Raw genomic sequence first — 22,253 nt, forward strand, 5'->3', positions numbered from 1 at the left:
ATTAACTGTGAATGGAGTTTCTAGGTGAAAGTGTTTTTTTGAGGTCCCAAATTCGTCCATCGACCTCCATTATAAATCTCTGAACTTTTAAAGGAGTACAATTCTAAAACTATTAAACATTTCAAAGATTCCTTTTCAGGCAAACATGTCCACAGTAAGATGAACATTTTAAAGTATGAATGGGGTTACTAGCAGTAAGTATGTAGGATTAGTAGCCTGTACTCGTTTCCCTTTAAATGTCCATTGCCGCATTGACAATGCATTGGGCGCTTAAAGTTAAATATCTCCCAAACTACAAATGATTTCAAAGAAAAAATCTCAAGCATGCATGTCCACAGTAAGGTGGAATTTTTGAACTGTGAATGGAGTTTCTAGGTGAAAGTGTTTTTTTGAGGTCCCAAATTCGTCCATCGACCTCCATTATAAATCTCTGAACTTTTAAAGGAGTACAATTCTAAAAATGTTAAACATTTCAAAGATTCCTTTTCAGGCAAACATGTCCACAGTAAGATGAACATTTTAAAGTATGAATGGGGTTACTAGCATTAAGTATGTAGGATTAGTAGCCTGTACTCGTTTCCCTTTAAATGTCCATTGCCGCATTGACAATGCATTGGGCGCTTAAAGTTAAATATCTCCCAAACTGCAAATGATTTCAAAGAAAAAATCTCAAGCATGCATGTCCACAGTAAGGTGGAATTTTTTAACTGTGAATGGGGTTTCTAGGTGAAAGTGTTTTTTTGAGGTCCCAAATTCGTCCATCGACCTCCATTATAAATCTCTGAACTTTTAAAGGAGTACAATTCTAAAACTATTAAACATTTCAAAGATTCCTTTTCAGGCAAACATGTCCACAGTAAGATGAACATTTTAAAGTATGAATGGGGTTACTAGCAGTAAGTATGTAGGATTAGTAGCCTGTACTTGTTTCCCTTTAAATGTCCATTGCCGCATTGACAATGCATTGGGCGCTTAAAGTCAAATATCTCCCAAACTACAAATGATTTCAAAGAAAAAATCTCAAGCATGCATGTCCACAGTAAGGTGGAATTTTTGAACTGTGAATGGAGTTTCTAGGTGAAAGTGTTTTTTTGAGGTCCCAGAAAGTTCCATCGGCCTCCATTATAAATCTCTGAACTTTTAAAGGAGTACAATTCTAAAACTATGAAACATTTCAAAGATTCCTTTTCAGGCAAACATGTCCACAGTAAGATGAACATTTTAAAGTTTGAATGGGGTTTCTAGGGGTAAGCATGTAGGAGCAGAAGGACAAGACTCAGAGTCCAAAGATGGCAACAATGACCACTTACAAGATATTTCTGTAAAACTTTAGCTGGGAAGAGTTCTTTCAGAGAGAACCCCCCACCTTTAACTATCAGGAAACAGGGGAGGGACGCAGTCCCCCCGATGGTTCTCCGTGTACGTTGCTGGCATGGGACTTGAACCTGCACACTGTCTGTAGCAGAGGCAACCGATCAAGATCAAGATAAACCAAACCCTACCACTGCGCCAACGCACCTTTGGGCCCTCAGCAGGTTTCCTAGTGCTTTTGTCTTGCTTTTTTTGTATTTTGGCCTTGAAAATGTCAAAGTAGTACAGCATTGAAATATGAGACAATTGGGATTTGAACATGGAACCTTCCGTTTGGTAGTCCTGTATCTTCACCACTGCACCACCGTGGTTCATTCTTAGTCTATTTGTTGTCTTGCGTGCGCTTCACTAAAAGATTAGATAAAGGTGCAGGAGTCAGGTAAAAGTTTGAAAAATTTCCTTGTTGGATTTGATCCAGCAACCTTCTGGTTATAAACCCGGTATCTCAATCACTGCACCACTGTAATTCATCCTAATTCTGTTCACTTGCATATTCTTCATTGAAAGGTTAGGTAAAGGTGAAAGAGCCACGTAAAAGTTGAAAAACATTCCGTTTTGGTTTTGAACTCAGAACCTTCTGTGCTCTAGGCCTGTATCTTAACCACTGCTCCACCATGGTTCATACTTTCTCTGGTCTCTTGCACGCTCTTCAGTGAAAGATTAAATACAGACCACAAGAGTCAGATAAAACTTGGAAAAATGTCATAGCTAGATTTGAACTGGGAACCTTCTGGTTGCAAGCCATGTATCTAAACGACTGCACCACAGAGGTTCTTACCCATTCTGTTAACTTGCGTGGTATTCACTACAATATTTGATAACGGTAAAAGCCCCAGGTAAAAGTCTAAATGTCCATTGCCGCATTGACAATGCATTGGGCGCTTAAAGTTAAATATCTCCCAAACTACAAATGATTTCAAAGAAAAACTCTCAAGCATGCATGTCCACAGTAAGGTGGCATTTTTGAACTGTGAATGGAGTTTCTAGGTGAAAGTGTTTTTTTGAGGTCCCAAATTCGTCCATCGACCTCTTAAAGGAGTTTTAAAGGAGTACAATTCTAAAACTATTAAACATTTCAAAGATTCCTTTTCAGGCAAACATGTCCACAGTAAGATGAACATTTTAAAGTATGAATGGGGTTACTAGCATTAAGTATGTAGGATTAGTAGCCTGTACTCGTTTCCCTTTAAATGTCCATTGCCGCATTGACAATGCATTGGGCGCTTAAAGTTAAATATCTCCCAAACTACAAATGATTTCAAAGAAAAAATCTCAAGCATGCATGTCCACAGTAAGGTGGAATTTTTTAACTGTGAATAGAGTTTCTAGGTGAAAGTGTTTTTTTGAGGTCCCAAATTCGTCCATCGACCTCCATTATAAATCTCTGAACTTTTAAAGGAGTACAATTCTAAAACTATTAAACATTTCAAAGATTCCTTTTCAGGCAAACATGTCCACAGTAAGATGAACATTTTAAAGTATGAATGGGGTTACTAGCAGTAAGTATGTAGGATTAGTAGCCTGTACTCGTTTCCCTTTAAATGTCCATTGCCGCATTGACAATGCATTGGGCGCTTAAAGTTAAATATCTCCCAAACTACAAATGATTTCAAAGAAAAAATCTCAAGCATGCATGTCCACAGTAAGGTGGACTTTTTGAACTGTGAATGGAGTTTCTAGGTGAAAGTGTTTTTTTGAGGTCCCAGAATGTTCCATTGGCCTCCATTATAAATCTCTGAACTTTTAACTATGGTTGACATAATCATTTTAGCCTGCTTTACTTTATGTTCTTTATGGTAGTTAATGGAACCTCACTCTCTAGGTAGTTAATAGCAATCATATCTTAGCTTTATTGAATTTAGAGGGGGGGGGGATTCTACCATTTCGTAATTCATTGTCAGTAATCCATCCATCAGCGTTTTGCGACGACGTCGACTCGTATCGACGTTGTAAAAGACGTGTGTCTCTTCATATCTCTTTACCCACTGGGCACACGCAATACAACGCCCATACGCCGTGCATACGCCGTCCATACGATGTCCGAGTCAGACCTCAGTCAGCAGCTGTTTTGCAAAAAATACGTTGAAACGACGTCGACTCACGTCTGACTCGGACGTCGTATGGACGGCGTATACACGGCGTTTGGGCGTTGTTGTATGTGTGCCATACCTACCAACCCAGACCGTCCGATAACAGGAGATTTTTTTCCAGGGGGGTGCTCTTCACCACGCTGGGGGTTCCCCCCCCCCAGGACATTTTTAACAGAGTAGATGTGGTCAAGGACCGCCAAAATGATATGTATTTGCTATTTGGCCGCGGACCATACCTGCCAACCTCAGACCGTCCGATAACAGGAGATTTTTTTCCAGGGGGGGTCATTAAATGATTTCTACTTTGGTACTTGGTACTTTTCTTTGAAAAAAAACAAGACTCGCCTAACATAATTTGGCAAGACACACCATCTCCGTTTTACTTCCCGTATCTGCATAGTCTCGCCGCTCTTGCGTCCCGCCTATCTACCTGCGTGAAGTGGGCGGGCGCCTTTTTAGGAGACCGAAAGCAGGCCCACTTCACGCAGATATCTACGCGAGACGCGAGACTATGCAGATACGGGAAGTAAAACAGAGATGCAAATAGCAAATACATATAGTTTTGGGGGTCCTTGACATGAAAAAGTTTGAGAACCACCGGCGTTAATTGTATGTGACCCATTTTGTCCTCTAGTGGCTGAATTGGGATGGTGTATGTTCATAAATTAACCATCTTTGCTTCAGACAGTCAGACACACACACGAAAGCACGCACCCACCCACCACCACACACACACACACCCCCCCCCCCCCCCCCCCCCACACACACACACACACACAGACACAACCACGCAATTCAAAGGCGTGTGTGTGTGTGTGTGTGTGTGTGTGTGTGTGTGTGTGTGTGTGTGTGTGTGTGTGTGTTTGTTACATGGAAATTCAGGTGGGTGTTTTTTTGTGTGCCATAAGAGACGAGAATTGAACCTGTAGCCCGGGTTGCCGTGTGGCTTTCGATGCAAAAGACCACAGAGGTGTCCACCAACTATCCACTGCCCTACGGCACTTCTACACATTTTCACATGTTTCTATTAGTGCTTTACTGCTTTTAGTGCAGTTTATGGATGTTATTGTTCAAAACATGCTTCATAGTAAAGAAGTAGGTGGGAGGTTTGAACCCACGACCTTTGGCTCATACAGACAGTGTCTTACCACAGTGACCTACCATGCTGCCTGCTCCGAAGTAGGTTTTCTCCTGCTTTAACTGACATATCATTGTGTTTATTTATTTAATTGTGGCATTTATTTTAACATTTTTGGACCTATGGACTTCCATAGCCCTGGTTCAGTGAGTGGTACATAAGACATTAATAATTTTTGTCTACAGTACAGTCACAAGGGGGCGCTCTGTACCAAGACGATCTGACTGGTACTGGAAGAAAATTAATTACCAGGTTTAAAATTCAAATAAAAATTCAAATAATAATATTTGAGACAATTTGCCCTATAAAAAGTATGGTGGCGGTATTATTCCACCACTGTTGACAATTCACTTTGGAGGTGATGGAAGGAACACACCAACCCATCATCAGGTTGGAATAAATGTAAAGCATATGATTTGAACATGCCCGGTACATCATTAAAAGAACTGACCCTTCAATTTCTTGTTTATCCCCGAAATGACTAAATGACTGGATATCACAGGTTTATCCTTTTTGTTTTATTATGACCACCTTAGGGAAGCCCTATAAACTTGGGCTATTCGAAATTAGCCGATCTACAAGCTCACAAAGCATGAGCTCTTTCTGTAAATCTGCCATTTAGAAAGATTTTGAAGGCATCTGCCTTCAATTAACGACTATATCACCAGTAATATAAAGCATCAGTAATATACGGTGAAACTTGTCTAAAACCAAGCAAAAATATGTTGTTCCTGGCAGGTGGCAGACAGTCATACATACATACATATCAGTGTTGATTTGGTCGACTAAAACTATGACCAACAATGCTCGTCGACTACCTCTGAAAATAGCAGATCTACACGCTGTGAGCTTGTAGATCGGCTATTTTCAGCATGCAACAAAGTGTAGAATCAGCCATTCCGACGCCATCAACAACCGCCAAAATACATTTTAGTCGACTAAATCAACTGTAGATTTAGTCGACTATAATCGTATGATATTTAGTCGAATGAAACTAGACTAACAGTAAAACATTTCAGATGACTAAAATATGACTAAAACTAAATGGAATTTGATTCAAATGACTATGACTAAAACTGAATCAAAAATTTCGGTCAAAATCAACACTGCATACAATGACACAAATCCATTGCAAATAGCACCAGAGAAAGAAATGCCACGCACACACGGAGGACGTATAGAGTGAGTCGATTTTAATGTTAATGCACTCCATCGAGGGGCTGAGTGTTTGGTGCCGTCTATGCCCTTCAAACAACCTTCACACAAAAATAGGTCAGTAAACTTGTACAGTACAGTTCTTCTTCCTCAATGAGTATCTTCGCAGCAATGACAACAAAGAATCTTCAACATTGAATCAAACAAAAACACAATATAAGGGGGAAAAGGGTCAGAATATAAAAGGTACTGGATGCTTCTGCACATCAACTCTCCTAAACCAATAAATATGATGCAACCACAACAAGTTTGCGCAGAGGGGCGTCCAAAAAAAAAGAGGGGATTTACAATCAGGAAAATAGATGCTCTTTAAACCCAAATAGACACATGAGGGATTAATGCTCTCTTGGCTTTAAGCAAAGAATTCTCAGGCAACCGTCTAAATACATTTTTAGTGCAGCTTCGGGTTTCTTAAACAAAATTTCCTATAGACTAGTACTTTTCTCTGGTCGAGTATTGCAAGATGACCACTTTAAAAGAGGGGGTAGGTGTGAAAGCGTGAGCTTTTACAGGTATCAGTTTATTTTCCATGATGCTGGTATACATAGTTTTTTTTTCCCTAATCACAGAACTTACAGGACACATGCGTGCGTCATTACAGGTTCAAGATTTACAATTTGGGCAAAAAAGAAAAACAAAAAAGAACCTTATCAAATGATAAATCAGCTTAGAATCCTTTGTTTGTGTGTAGTATAATTCAAGATCAAGGAGTTTCTTCCATGTCCTTGTGAAGGTTGTTGTAGTTGTTCTGACTTTGGGAGGAACCAGAGAGCTCCTTCACCTGTAGCTCCTCCTCTGTCTTCAGTGCTTTGTCTTTAGGAGACAGGAGGGGAGGTGTTAGAGAGGAGCGCCCCGAGCATCAGGCTTGGTTTTTGGACTCTCACGCCTGACTTGTGTACCTTGTCGTGCGCTAGTGTCACGCACTGAAGATGGCGATCTACAAGCTCACTCGTCACCGGCTTTGAATGCTATCGATGCATTGAATTGGACATTATCACGTTTTATCAGACCATTGAATGGGCGAGTAGGCGACATACCGACCTACCCGCGATTTATCAGACCATTCATTGGGCGTAATCAGGAGATACTGACCTACCCGGAGGCAGAGCAGTCCCCACAACATGATTTACGATCAGTACATAACTCGGACGGCGCTGAGTAGGCTCAAGCGAACGTCGCAACGTTCGGCACGGCAACTCGCTGGCTTTAGCTCGCTCGGTGGTGCCTCACGTGGCTCCAGTTCGCTTGAGACTGCGCGCCTCCGTCATGGTCCAAGACCAAAACCTAACTTTATACAAGTCATCTCCGTCGGTAGGTCAGTATGTCCCGATAACACCAAATGAATGGTCTGATAAATCGCGGGTAGGTCAGTATGTCGCCTACTTCACCCATTCAATGGTCTGAAACGTGATAATGTCCCATTCAATGCATTGATAGCATCCGAATCAGGTGCTCGTGGCATGTAGTGAGGTTGTTGTGAGCTTGTAGATCGCCATTTTCAGCGAGTGATACAACGTAACGACAGAGCATAAATGACCCTCCAGGCACAGTTTTCCGGGAGCTACCGACTCTTTTCACCGCCTCACCGTCCCCGCCCTCCTCACTCACTCACTCGTCTTCATCAGGGGCGGATCTGCCGGTAGCTGTCCAGCCACTTCTCCACCATCTGGGTGACCAGGGGGTGGTTGCGGGCGGCGTGAGCTCTTCTGCATGGCGGCAGTCACGCAGCAGTCCAGCCATTCCCTTAGAAGCTTCTCCTGCTGCTCCTCGTTCCCCATCTGGAGTCACGGATTAGAACACAGAAACATTAAAGTTCTCCACTCTATACAAACTCAAAACTAACCTAAAAGAATGGCTGACCTTAAAAAAGAGGTGAGCATAGTTTAACTCCTTTAAAAAGGATTGTTGCGCTCCCACTTTAAATTCAAAGACAGTTCTATAAATTGTCCTATAATTCGTAATCACTTATTCACCCCCTCTATCCTAGATGCTGCCTTCGCACAATGGAAAGACAAAGGCCTTCTCAGATTCTCAGATCTTTATGAGAATAACAATCTGTAGTTTTGACAGGCTTAGTATCAAATATAATTTGCCCAGAAACAATCTTTTCCGATATTTTCAAATTAGAGACTTTGTTAAAAATCATTATCCCTCTTTCGCTGAGAGACCAGGAGATCGACCATGGGACAATCTTCTGATACTGGACCCTGGGCAGAGGGGCCATATTTCAATGACGTACCATTCTCTAGCCCGTCTAAATATGCTTCCTCTGGTCAGGAATAGGGACAGATGGGAGACCGAACTGGGTGAAACCTTTTCTGATGAATGGTGGGATGGAGCTATTGATCAGCTTAATTCATCAACATCCTGTGCTAGACTAGGCCTTATTCAATACATTTTTTTCATAGACTTCATTACTGCAAATCTAAACTTGCCACGATATACCCTGGAATTGATGATAAATGTGACCGTTGTGCCCTATCACCGGCTAACCACACTCATATGTTTTGGTCTTGCCCCAAATTGGTACATTTCTGGACCAAAGTCTTAGAAATTTTGTCTGCTATTTTCTCGGTCCGTCTGGAGCCTTCACCCCAGATAGCCATTTTTGGAGTTCCACCAGACTTCCAGCTTCTAACCACAAAGAAGTCAAATGTAGTAGCGTTTACCACACTGTTAGCAAGACGCAGGATTTTGTTAGGATGGAAATCCCCAAACCCTCCTTCCGTGGCTATGTGGCTTAAGGACGTGATGAGTTTTTTTAAACTAGAAAAGATTAAGTTCACAACCAGAGGGTCAACAGACAAGTTATTTTCTATCTGGCAACCATTCATTACTTATTTTGAGTGCTTCCAACAGGCTAAATCTCATATATTTTTTCTTCTCTTTTTTGACCAAATGGGGATCTAGACCTCTGTATGTCTGTGGTGGGATATGTGACTGATAGACAGTGATTTATGACAGCATTCCGGCTCTGTGTTGCTTACAAGGGCTTGTGGCGCGTTTGCATCTGGTTAATCCATCTTGTGTGTCTATTTTTGTCTATTTTTTGTAAAAACTTTTTTTTTCTTAATTTTTCCTGCTTTTATTGTGAACATTTATTTTTAAATTATATTTATTATTTATTTTCTATTACATTCCACTGTCTATACCAAATTTTAAATCATGTTTACATGTTTGTTTGTCAGGTACATTTCTTTATTCCACTGCATTTGTTACAGATTTTTTGTCTTCATCTTTTGAAAAGGAAAATGTGACCGCAATAACAATATGGGGGGAGGGATGGGGAAAGGGAGAGAGAAAAAAAAAAGAAAATGTCTGACTGACTTCATGTCAATACTGTGAATCTAATAAAGATATTTGTTTAAATAAAAAGGGATCGTTCACCCCCCAAATGACTTTTTTTCTATTGATTAGTCACCCCATGGAGACTTGAATTCATGGATATTTTTTTTAATCGATGGATACATTTTTTATAATCGCATTTATTTGTATGATAATTACAAATAAAAAATGTAATCGTGACAGCCCTATGTATGTGTCTGTGTGAAAATTAACAGATACAATAGGTGGTCTCTAGACCCATCTGAGCACTCAACAGAAAATAGAAACCAGGTTTTCCACAGGTATTGCGGCAAGCCTGGTGATGCAAGGTTTACAAACATATGGACAAGGTAAAACAAAAGCGGTCTCGCCCCACTGTGGTTTGCTTACACAGTAATGTAAGCCCCAAGTTTTGCAGCAATGTTGTAGGCCAAAATATAATAAAAAAGGATTGTGGAAAACTAAACTATTTATTGGTCAAATTGCAGGTTGATGATGTCATTTGTCCATGTGTGGTCCAGCCCTATGGAGTGTATGGAATGCATTATGCTAATAAAACATTTAAAATATTGTTTTGGTGTTCATATTAACCGTAGGAAGTATTACGTTGTTTTTCATTAGGACATGCTAACAACATTCCATATGGCTGGACCACACATGGACAAATGACATCATCAACTTGTGACGGGCGTTGTCCCCCTTGATGTAACAGATAAACTATTTCTAAAATAAATACAATGTTTAAGGTGTTTTTAATTTGACACTTTAGTTATAGAGGACAATTATAATGCATTAAGGCATACTTGACTTATTAGCCTGGGATCCTTTTAAATACAGTGGTTGTTAGGAGCATGTGTTACGGAAACAATCCTGGCTTCCATTGCCGATGTTCCGTGGTTGTTGGTATAAACCTGGCTTTAAAGGGGCTTGACGTCGTCGAGCGCGTCCGTCTACTGCTCCCCCGTCTACTGCTCCCCCTACCTCTTGCGTGGACAGGAAGTGGATGTTCAGCAGCTTCCTCTCGCTGTCCACCAGCGGCAGGAAGGTGACCGTGACATCGTCGTCCGTGTTGAGGTTGGCGCCCGCGCCACAATTGTCGTAGCCGTCGTTCTCCATGGCGACCAGGGCAGAGAAGTAGCCCCGTGTGTAACTGTGGAAACACACCAGACTTTTTTTCGCACACACGCACTTTTAGATCCAGTCCTATTTTAAAGCCTGCGTATGCGGGACTTGCGTATCCGCGCGCCTGGTGTAGCCGCTATCATTGCGAACGCAGCGGAAGGAGGCGCGCCGAATAGTAAGCTCCGCGCAAGTGGAGCTTACTATGAAACCGTGCTCGGCTTGTGTGTCTGTGTGCATGTCAGAGTGCACTACAGTGTGCAGTCGCGCCCCCATGTGGCTGAAATCCGCCAGTGCACTACAGTGTGGCTGAAATCCGCCTGCCCCTGGGTGACTAATTACACTCCTCTCAGAGAAATATAGCAGCTACAGTCAAAAATAACACATCTAAAAGCATCACACACACACACACACACACACACATCCACCCACCAGCGGTGGAAAAAGTACTCAGATGTTTTACTTAAGTAAAAGTATCAATACTGCAATGTAGAAAGAATTCTAAAGTGACAATTTGAGGACTTGTACATTTGTAATACCCTTTTAATACCAAATTCGCCAAATATTACGTAAGAAAGAGGAAAACGTGAAAATAACCTCAAGCTTGAAGTCAAACTAAATGTAATGCCTACAATTCCAAGTTCTTGTCAGGGTGGGGGGTCCCCAGTTCAAATATGATTTTTCTCCAATCATAGCAAATAATCCAGTGTCAGCTAATTTAGACTGGGCAAAACCTATAACAATTTGATAAAAGGGTGTACCAAACTTTTCTCAGTTGATTCTTATGTGTTTTTTCCTGTAGAATCCATTTCTGCCATGTACATCTTTGTATTGTGCATAATTAATTCGATCATTAGCATATTTGACACATAGCGGAAATAACAGGGCAAACCCTATAGCAATTTGATAAAAGGGTTTACCAAACCTTTCTCAGTTGATTCTTATGTGTTTTTTCCTGTAGAATCCATTTCTGCCATGTACATCTTTGTATTGTGCATAATTAATTAGATCATTAGCATATTTGACACATAGCGGAAATAACAGGGCAAACCCTATAGCAATTTGATAAAAGGGTTTACCAAACCTTTCTCAGTTGATCCTAATGCATTTCTCCTGTAGAATCTACAATATACATTTTTGTATTGTGCATATTTAATTAGATAATTAAAGAGAATGGATTTGGAGGGAGTCTTACTGGGGGTTCATTCTCCACAGTTCATGGGGACTTTATCACCGAGGTAACTGAACAGAGAGGCCAAAGTCAGGGGTGGTCCCATGCAAGGAGGATTCAATACATCCCTCAAAGCAGAAGATGCCTTCATCAAAACCAGTCATCTGATGGCCAAAGTGAGGAGCGCACTGAAAGAAAACTTAAGCATACTGACTAGTTCAAAACAAGGAAATGACAAAAGGTGCTAAAAAATAACACGAAAAACAAGTCAAGGCCCTGGTTGACCAGATGTCCAAGTACATGGATCCATTTGCACCAGGTGTGGCAAGGCACTTCAAGACTGGCCAAGCCATAAAGGAAGAAGTTGTGAAAGGCTTGTTGGAATCAACAGAGACAGGAGAGACGTTGCTGATGAAATTCATAGAGGAGAGGCTGAAAAGAACAGGGGCAGATCGTGTTAGCTTCTTCAAACCAATACAGAATCCTAAAATAAAAACTGGATTAGAAAAAACAAAGAAAGCACCAAGAGAGAGAGAGAGAGGAAAAGAGTCTAGTGGGCAAATCTACCAGTGCAAGGGAAGCTCACTCATATCCTTTGACCTCTGTACCATTAGCCCTTTCCACAGAAGATAAAGATCTGAGGCAAGGATCAAAAGCAATGCTACGGAACCATATGATCACGGAGGCTGGGGCAGTTACTGAACAAGCACCCTTCAGGGCAGAGTGGGTAATTGATGGCCGTCAGTCCGTTTCTCCAAAGAAGACATGGGGGGAATATGCTGATAGTCTGCTTCGATTTTGCATGCCACCAAACCTGTTGAATCCAACAAAACTAGTGATAGTCATGGATATCTATGGGGAACACAGAATCAAAGACTTGACACAAAAGAGAAGGGGCCAAGCATGAAGGAAGGTTGTGATAACTGAAAAGGGGCAATCTATGCCACAGGGCCAAAACTGGACTACGTTTCTACATAGTAGTGAAAACAAGACTGATTAACTTCCTTGCTAATTACTACAAGAGTGACTCTGTCAGATCAAGGTTTGACACCCCACTAGTCTTTACAGAATCCAACAATGCTTGGTCAATCACATCTGAAGAGGTTATGCTCTTAGAGCAATGCAACCACCATGAAGCAGATACAAGAGTTGTTTGGCATGCATCGTTATCTGACAGACCTGTAGTGGTTGTTGCTGCAGATACTGATATATTTGTTTTGCTAGTGTATGCCTTTAGCAAAGGTGATCCTGCTGAGAAATGGTTCATGAAAATTGACAGAGAGCGATTTGTGGACATCAGCAAAGTTTGTAAAGCTTATGGGAAGGAAGTATGTGTATTGCCTGCCTATCATGGTGTTACAGGGTGTGATACAACCTCGTATCCCTACAAAGTAGGAAAAGTCAAACCACTCAAGAAAATGGTGACACAGAGCAAGTTCATCCTGCTGACTTCATTAGGAATTCTTCCGGTCTCATTCAGGTTGAGAAAATGCTCATCTTCATGCAGACAGTCATGTATCCAGGAAAAGAGAGTGAAGACTATGTGGAAACACAAGTCAGAATGTATGAGCAACAGAGGATCAATTCAAGTTTGGGTCTATTACAAAAATAGCTCACAGGAACATCTGAAGAGATCTAACTTACAAACATACATCTGGAGACAGTGTACTGAGCAAGATATTGTTTATCCCACACCAGATAACAATGGCTGGCAAGAGACAGACAATGGTCTTGTCCCAGTTTGGTTCACTTGCAAACAGTTTCCACCAAGCCTGAGCAGAAAACCTCCCAGGAAATCAAAGTGCGGAGAGGAAGCTGATGATGAGAGTGATGATGAGAGACCGGAAAGTCAAAGAAAGAAACCAAAGAGTCAACCTGCTAAAAAGAGGCGGAAAACCAAAGATGCTACATCCACTGAACATGATCTTACATCCGCTTCAGAAATGCCTTCTTCCTCATCAGAGAGTGACAGTGATTTTGTACCCAGTAGTGATCCAGATACATCAGACAGAGAGTGATTACTCAGATGACACTTGTCAGTTGATCTGTCTGTTATGCGTAACTATTATCTCACACATGTGTTTGCTTTAAGTCAGAATAGATAATACACTTCATTGCCTAGTTTGCATATTTGCTCTGCAAATCTAATCTAAAAACTTATTTTTATATACAAATAAGATTATTTTGATCAAGTGTAAATGTTCTGTGGCCTAAACACATAATTCTGTCTGCCTATTGCCAAATTATCACTAGATAATAACTATATCCGCCCATGTGTCAAATAGGCTAATTATCCAATTAAATATGCACAATACAAAAATGTATATTGCAGAAATGGATTCTACAGGAAAAATGCATTAGGATCAACTGAGAAAGATTTGGTAAACCCTTTTATCAAATTGCTATAGGTTTTGCCCTGTTATTTCCGCCCATGTGTCAAATATGCTAATTATCTAATTAATTATGCACAATACAAAAATGTACACGGCAGAAATGGATTCTACAGGAAAAAACACATAAGAATCAACTGAGAAAACTTTGGTAAACCCTTTTATCAAATTGTTATAGGGTTTTCCCTGTTATTTTCGCCCATGTGGCAAATATGGTAATTATCTAATTAAAAATGCACAATACAAAAATTTACATGGCAGAAATGGATTCTACAGGAAAAAACACATAAGAATCAACTGAGAAAAGTTTGGTAAGGGCGCGCTCTCACCAAAAGTTGGCTGGCCGCTGTTAAAAGCAGGTTGTGCGCGGCCAGTTTTTTGCAGCCAGCGGATTGAAAAAAAAAACGCTGTGACGCACCTGTCACTCACATTCAAGACCGTCCCCGTAGCCCGCACCGCCTTCTGCCTTGAGCACCATGGTGCTTCCAGCCTCCTGAGTCTTGGGACGGTCCGCCTTCGACTCACCCGATTGGACAGAGTGGGAAAATCAGCTCCTGCCTCCAGCAGTTTTAGCTTCCAATGGACAAGTCGTGTAGAGCAGATAAACACAAGGTCTGCGCGACAAGCGGAAAGATCCGCTCTTGCGTGAATCCACGCATTTACATTGACAATGCATTGGCAGATTCTGCCCCAGAGGTAAAATAAAAGTGCGGTGAGAGCGCGCCCTAAACCCTTTTATCAAATTGTTATAGGGGTTTCCCTGTTATTTTCGCCCATGTGGCAAATATGCTAATTATCTCATTAAATATGCACATACAAAAATGTACTCGGCAGAAATGGATTCTACGGGGAAAAACACATAAGAATCAACTGAGACAAGTTTGGTACACCCTTTTATCGAATTGTTATAGGTTTTTACCAGTCTAATTGGTCCAGCATATTCAAAAGAAATGTCTTTCTCTCCCGGTAATCCTTATCCTTATCCTCCTCTGAGCTACCAAGAAGAATCAAGTAGTAAATTTTTTCCTCAACAGTTGGAACTTCTTCAGCACCCCTTATGGCACTGATCCTGCTCTCTGCATGACGTACACAGCGGCCCTGGAATGGATGAAAACAAAAGGGGAAAGCCTTCTTGATTCATGCAGCAATTTCTACAGGCTGGTTTGGAAAGGTGGAACATGGTAAACGGTCTGAATCTACGTATATAGCACATTTCTAGTCAACTTCTGTAGACCGGACCCAGAGCGCTTTACAATGTATCAGAACTATGAAGATGGGGAACAGTGCTTACCCTGATGGTCACGTAGCCGACGTAGGCATCCTCTGAGCCCTCCATTAAGGCCAACGAGAAGTGTCTGGTGTTCTCGATCACCACCATGTCAGCGACATTACCAGGAGCTATGAGGCCAAACATCGGTATCAACACAAACTGGTATCCTCTTACAGAGACAGTGGTTGGCCATGTACTTTGCTGTAGATGTTTACCTGCTCCAATCATGTTGATGGGGGAGTTTATTAAGATCCACTCAGCTCTATAGATGCCAGAGTGGACAAAGATCACTCTATCAGAGTGAGTCTCTTGTACCATTTCCAGAGCATCCTCAATGGTGTCGTAGTACTGCAAGACAAATGTACACACAATTTCAGGCCATAGATAATATAATATCTCATTTATGGAAATTAGGGCTGCAGGGCAAATAATATACAAAATAAATTCTAATGTGCAAATCACACATGGTTGTCATCTGACTTACAGGGGGAACAAACAATGGAACAGTGGAGTACAACTTGTAAAGAGGCCCAAACCCAAATGGGTAATACACGGTTAAAATTATGGCAATATAATTGGCTGTTGAGAGTGTACAGTATATCACACCAGAAAAACTAAATATATGTAATGTTAATATTCCAGATATTTTTACCAGCTGTGAAGAAGATAAAGGTACACTGTTTCATTGTTTGTGGTCATGCCCAAGAGTGATGGAGTTCTGGGGGACGTTAGGCAGGAGGTACAGAAGATGTTATTGATTAATTTTGAGCTGGACCCAAAACCTTTTCTACTAGGACTGTATCCAGTGGGCCACTAATAAAACGTAATGAGCAAACCATTTTAGATATTTGTTTATTACAAGCAAAAAGGGTTATCGCTTTATCATGGAAGAATATGGGCAAACCAAGCATTGCTACTGTAAGTGGTTTAAAGAGTTAACTATATATATGCCTTCCTTTGGAAGAAATTACTTATACTCTTAAAGAAAAACAAGAACTGTTCCTAAAATATGGGGTCGATTTATTCAGTATGTCAAGGACAATGATCTATCTCATCATGATCTGGCGGAGACCAAGTTGGATAATTGTACCTCCTGTAGATGTATAATGGTCATATGGCCATTTGAACTCGGATGGGGATATTAGATGCCCTCGTTGTCTTGTATGAATTGTCTGTATTTCATTGTGTTTTTTTTTGCATTTTTCTTTTGTCAGTTTCTGCTTTGTTATGAGTGTATTGTTTGGTTTTGTTATTTGTGTCATTTTATATATTGTTTATATACAAATCAATACATATATTGGTGAAAAATAAATGTTTGCAAATTTATTTCCCGAAAATAGCAGATCTACCAGATCTACAAAGCGTTGCATTGCGTTGCGCGTTTGTACACCGGCTATTTTCAATTTTGGTTTCCACTCAACAGCAACAGTATATCGTCGGTGTCCAGCCGGGACCAGCTAACTCCATTTTCATTTTTTTAATTTCTTTTTCATAAATCAACGCTATTGAACCCCCTCTACATCTGTGTAATTCTTTTTTTAAATAATAACATATGAAAAGTATTAAAAAGCGCCTCTGACGAAAACTCCTAACTCCATTGGACCCTCAAACTGTCCGTCAAAAACAAACAACTCCCCCCTCCTCTCAGGCTCTCAGAGAAGCTCTGCTCTGTATGAGGCAGACAGGGAGAAGATTTTTCAATGCTTTTGGGAGAACATAAACTGGGAAGAGAAGAGAATGTATGTGCAAGGTTTGATAGATGTCACCCCAGTAAAGAGGAGAAGGGTGTCTTCACAAAGGTCATCTGATCGTGTTTTCTTTTTAAATGTTAATGGACAGAGAATGAGTGTGTGCAGGAGTTTGTTTCAAACATCTCCAAGAGCTCAAGGAGATCATGCCAAAAGACTTTCACAGCTTTTATGACAATCTAAAGCACTAAGAAACACCCACCACACACACGCAACACACAACACACAACAGTGTGATAATAAAATGTTGATAGGTATATGATAGGTAAATTCAACTGTGGTTGTAGGCTACAGATTTGATAGGCTACAGATTCTATTTTTCATGAATGTATTTTGTATTTATATGCCATTTATTTATTGATGGTGTGCCATGATTGCTTTTGTTAAATACATGATTGAGTATTGAGGCAGAATTGTTTGTTGCACTCAACTGTAGAAGAACAACAGTGGTAACAGTTAGATCCATGGTTGTTTACAATGCATGTTAAAATAAAAGTTGTTTAAGTACAGAATTCAGCTTGATCTATACTTAGTATATGAGGATGGCGCTCACCATAAATAGCTGATCTCCAAGCTCACAATGCGTTGTGATGTGTTGTGAGCTTTGAGATCCATTGCCAGCTGTTCTTATCAATGATGGACAAAACCTCCTAACTCCACTTGCGCTGGATTTGTGTTTGGACAAAACTCCTAACTCCACTTGAGCTGGATTTGGGTAAAGTGGTGATAATATAATGACACATGCAAGTATCTGATAATATATAAAGTCACAATACCAAGTTTGATGAGGCAGTATTGCTTTGTTTTAAAAAATATAAGGTTTTCTTCATTTTCAGAAAAATTGATATTTTGTTTTTCATTTCCTGAACAATTACCATTTTGGATTTAGCTGGTTCCGGCCGGACAGCAGAGATATAATGATGGACTGAACAAGTGTTGTAAATGACCTGAAGAACATCCACAAGGGATCGAAATGTTGTCGCCCTAATAAAGTTGTATTTTTACCTTAACTCGTGTGCAGGTTCTACCTTTAATTTAGAACATGTCACACAACACCACAAGGAAAGCCAACTTCTTACAACACCTCACTCAATGACAGTGTTATGGGTCTTATGGCAATAAGATTTATTTTCCCCATATCATGCAGCCCTAATGGAAACACAGCTGGCAAACGCAAGCAAATGTTTGTGTTGACTGCAAGAAAATATTAAAAAATCATGCACAGATTAATTCTGAGGTACTGCCTGGTATGAATTTATATGACTTACCAGCATATTATCTCTGCCTTTGTACCTGCCAGGGTTATTGTAGTAATGCACTGCAAAGCCTGGTTTCACATGAACACCGTTGTACTAGAACACAAAACACACACAATTTACAAGTATAATTAACATTAGGATTAAAGGGTCTACACCATGAAAATCACTTTTTTCTTGTTTTTTTGTATTTTTTGGGGTCCCCAGTGTCTCTTGTACCCCAAAAAATGTTTTTTTTTTTAATTCAGTCATTCCTTCTCATTTCATGGATTTCCAGAATGGGCGTGTCTGAACAGGCGATCTCAGAATGGAAATGTTGATGATGTCACAAACATTTTTGATGGCAAACCCAATGTTAAATGAAAAGTGCCCGAATCGCTCCGAAACTCGGATTTTGGCTCCGCCCCCCGGAAGTGGGTGAAACAGGCACCTCAAACACTTGGTGGAATTGTTCAAAAATGTTCAAAGTGTTTTTTTTTTCGATTTTGTATTTTTCTTAGATGCTTCTTTTTATGCAGAAATGTTTCCATTTTTTTTTTTTTTTTAAATAATCTTTTAATAATTTTTAATAATAAAACAGACAGAATTGCTCAGTAGCCCCCCCCTGCCCAAGAGGACGTTTTGATATTGCAGCTGAAAGTGCTGTATAAGCCAGAGACAATTGACTTGGGATGAGTATATCTGAGTGATGATTTAGGCTCAAACCTTTTGAAAAAGGTTTGAGGGACATACACCATATGATATTAAATATCAAATATTTTTTTTAAATTCATGGTGTAGATCCTTTAACATTAAACCATATGAGGGGCCACTGACCAGCTGCTGGAAGCTCTCCTTCCAAGGATTTGGGTGTTCGTGCTCCTCAGGGCTGACCTGATAGAATCTACCCGGTTTGGGGTGCATCATGGGACGCGTGTACTCGAACACCTCCATGTATAGACGCTTCCTATTATAGAAAATAAAAACATAATATAAAACACACAAGCATGACATGCACCTTTTGTTTCATGGCTGAAAGCCAAAGGCCGGAGCCCGGAGGCTTTCGAACCTCTTGCTGGACACTGACCATAGTATGGGGTCATTAGCCAGCTGGCTAAATCTCTTGCACACACAGGCTGCCTGACAGAGGTCCTGCTCCAGCAGGTAGGAGAAGATCTTCAACACCACCTCGTCTGGAAGGTTCTGCTGTAGGTACTGCTCTGCTGGGGCTGCTGCACACACACACACCAAAGATACACGAGAGTTAGCCTCTGTGCCAGATCCCCATGCTTCCAAGTGTAGAGAGTATGAACATACGTCCCCCTCATTTAAACTGAGTGACAAAACATTGAGCAGCATGGAGCGTTGGAGTCTGGAAGCGCTCGTTGGAAATCACTCAACGGTCCTGCGTACCACCTGTTTCCACCTGCAGCAGGACGTTGCACTATGGAAAACGAGCGCTTCCTAACTTCCAAACCAAACCAATTATCACCTGCATGGAATTTATTGACAGAAAGTAGCTCATAACATGTCTACGGTGGATTTTTATGAAACAAAAACTTTGCAGATAGAAAGAGGATAATTCAAGCTTTCCGTACAGCTGCAATGTTGGTGAGTTTAACATAGTTTAATACAATCAGACAGGACCTTTCTGTTTGGATGTATGGGCTGTCAGAAAGTAGTTTTTTGCCACTCAGTAGGCGTTCCCGCATAACTTCCGGGTATGATGATGTCACGCGCATAGCCTCTATATCAGGCTATGATTAAAGAGCCTTCGAGTAACTGAGTGTAACAGGACTGCTAGCATAGTGGAAAAAACACATCGACTAAAACAACATTAAGTTGACGCGTTGCACAGTGAACTTCAAATATATCTGGCTATGTTTAAAGTTTAATCATTAAAACTGATCCTGGTAATAGCCTGTTGACAATCGTCATTTTTGGCAATATTGCCTCTAGCAGTGCATACAGTCAAATCTACACCAATGAGTCTGACTCAATTAATTTAACATTAAAGCAAAACAACTGAGGCAAAGTCTTTCCAGCCAGGTAGGCTTAGGCTACATTGGGTACAGTTACAGTAACACTCACCTGGCAGCTCATGGAGGCTCTCAGTCTCACCAGACAACCTGGCTCCACCGGACTCCTCCAAAGCCATCTCTGTTGCTGCTGCAGCTTCCTTCTCATCTGGGAGAGGAAAGGGAAAAGGCCAACAGTCTAGTGCATTGGTTCTCACACTTCTTAATTCCAAGGACCCCCATAACTCTGATAATGTACAATGGACCTGCGTAAGGTCAGAGTTACAGACCTGTACAAGGGTCCATTTGGACCCCCTCATGGAACCCTAGAACAGTTGGTTCTCAAAGTAACGGATCCAGGGGATCCTTGAAGGGGTTCCAGGGGGTCACCACTCCCCAGCCAAGTGATTGATAGTTAGGAACCAAATGGACCCTTATGTGTCAGTAACTTAAGAGTGTACAAATGGAACCAAATGGACCCTAACCTTATTTTTTTTTCTCTATGACCCTAACGGGTCCATTTGGTTCCATTTCAGTTAAATTAACACGGATGATGCTACAGTGTAGATCGGGGGTCCCAGACATCAAAATCCTAAAATGGGGGTCCTTCACTGCTATGACTTTTAACATCTTCTCTTATGGGGGTCCCTGGCATATCTTTTCAAATGGTGGTCCGAGGGCTAATATGTGTCAATTTGGGGGTCCTTGACAGGGCCTAGAAGACCCTAGGACCCCCTGGACCCCACTTTGTGAACCACTGTCCTCCAAAAGGTGTGCCATGAGATAAGTCAGTGCCACATATTATACAACTAGACAAAGTTATGAATTATCTTCTTCCCTTTGAAAACATTTTAACCACTTCACACTTACACATGCTATAACAGCCAGGGGAATATCTTAAATAGTATGTTTACATTGTGATGCATGAGCTTGCTGTGAGCTTGTTGTATATGTAGTGGTGTCAATTTGCTTACATAACACATCAGCAATTTATGCAATGATTTGAGAATTATACGTTACCCATTTGTCTTGATGCCTCTTGGATACAAAAAGTTTGAAAACCACTGATCTATTCAGAACTGCCTCGTTCTTCTCCTGCTCTAATTCACCTGTTGATAATTAAGTGTGATTGCAGGTGCATTTCTTTATCTCTCTCTCTCTCTCTAGAAAACAATGTTGCATGATGCCACTGATTTATCTTTTGGATTTTCTCTTTCCAAACATGTAAGAGCAGAGCAGAGACAAGACCTAAAACATTTATTTTAATCCACAGAATAACTCGTAGCTCATCACTTGAAAACAAAACAAAGACTTGTTTCCATGTGGAGAAACTTCCCGTGTGCGTACTGCCACCTACTGGTCGAAAAATATATCTACATCCCAGTCACACAGTAGAAGAAAGCGGCTCTTCAGGGGACATACATGTTGGTAACAAATAACAATACTCATGATCTGTTTGCAACTCAATTTGCATTGATTGTCGCCATTCCCATACTTTATTCACATTTATTTAAGTAAAAGTATCAATCCCACAATGTAGAAACACTCTGTTACAAGTAAAAGTCCAGTATAAGTAAAGTAAGTAAAGTAAAGAGTAAAAGTGCAAAAGAAATGGGCATCAAAATATACTTAAAGTACCAAAAGTAGAAAGTACTCATCATGCAGAATGTCCCATTTCACAAGTTTTCAAATGTATAAAAATCTTTGGAAAATAGCAGATCTCCAAGCTCACAATGCGTCACATCACAACGCATTGTGAACTTGTAGATCTGCTATTTTCAAATGGCCAAAATGTATACCGAGTTGAAGTGGTTAATGTATGTTTTGTAATAATAACCAAAATCTATAAAGTGCCTTTGAGATGTAGTGGAGTAGAAGCAAAAGTATTGAACATGGGAATTACTCAAGTATAGTAAAAAAAAAATACCTCAAGATCAGACTTAAAGGAGAATTTTGGACTAAAGTTTTCTTACCTTTTCTATGACGTTATGATATCTTAGGATGAATGGTACAGTAGAAAAATTTCATAACTCCACCCCTGAGCCGCCACAGCTTAGAAGGTGCGCGGATAGGCCTTAGGTTAGATCACATATTTTAATAGCTTTTTTTGTAATTTTTTTTTATGAGATCTGACGTTCATAGTGACTGTACACTATACACACTT

The 22,253-nt window shown here is 40.6% G+C and overlaps 1 protein-coding gene across 1 annotated transcript; it reads right to left on the reverse strand.

Annotated features, from left to right (window-relative positions):
- Positions 1 to 7,418: 7,418 nt before the first annotated feature.
- Positions 7,419 to 21,113, reverse strand: LOC308105139 (F-box protein dre-1-like; the record flags this gene model as incomplete). Its single annotated transcript, XM_080455772.1, has 11 exons — positions 7,419 to 7,592; positions 10,120 to 10,288; positions 12,243 to 12,280; positions 15,110 to 15,216; positions 15,304 to 15,436; positions 18,105 to 18,188; positions 18,909 to 19,038; positions 19,159 to 19,443; positions 19,488 to 19,563; positions 20,163 to 20,258; positions 21,110 to 21,113. The coding sequence occupies 11 exons, from the start codon at positions 21,111 to 21,113 to the stop codon at positions 7,419 to 7,421; spliced, it is 1,296 nt and encodes a 431-aa protein (XP_080311898.1).
- Positions 21,114 to 22,253: the final 1,140 nt, after the last annotated feature.

Source organism: Gymnoscopelus braueri, assembly GCF_963280865.1.
Source record: "Gymnoscopelus braueri genome assembly, chromosome: 17".
Classification (NCBI taxonomy): Eukaryota; Metazoa; Chordata; class Actinopteri; order Myctophiformes; family Myctophidae; genus Gymnoscopelus; species Gymnoscopelus braueri.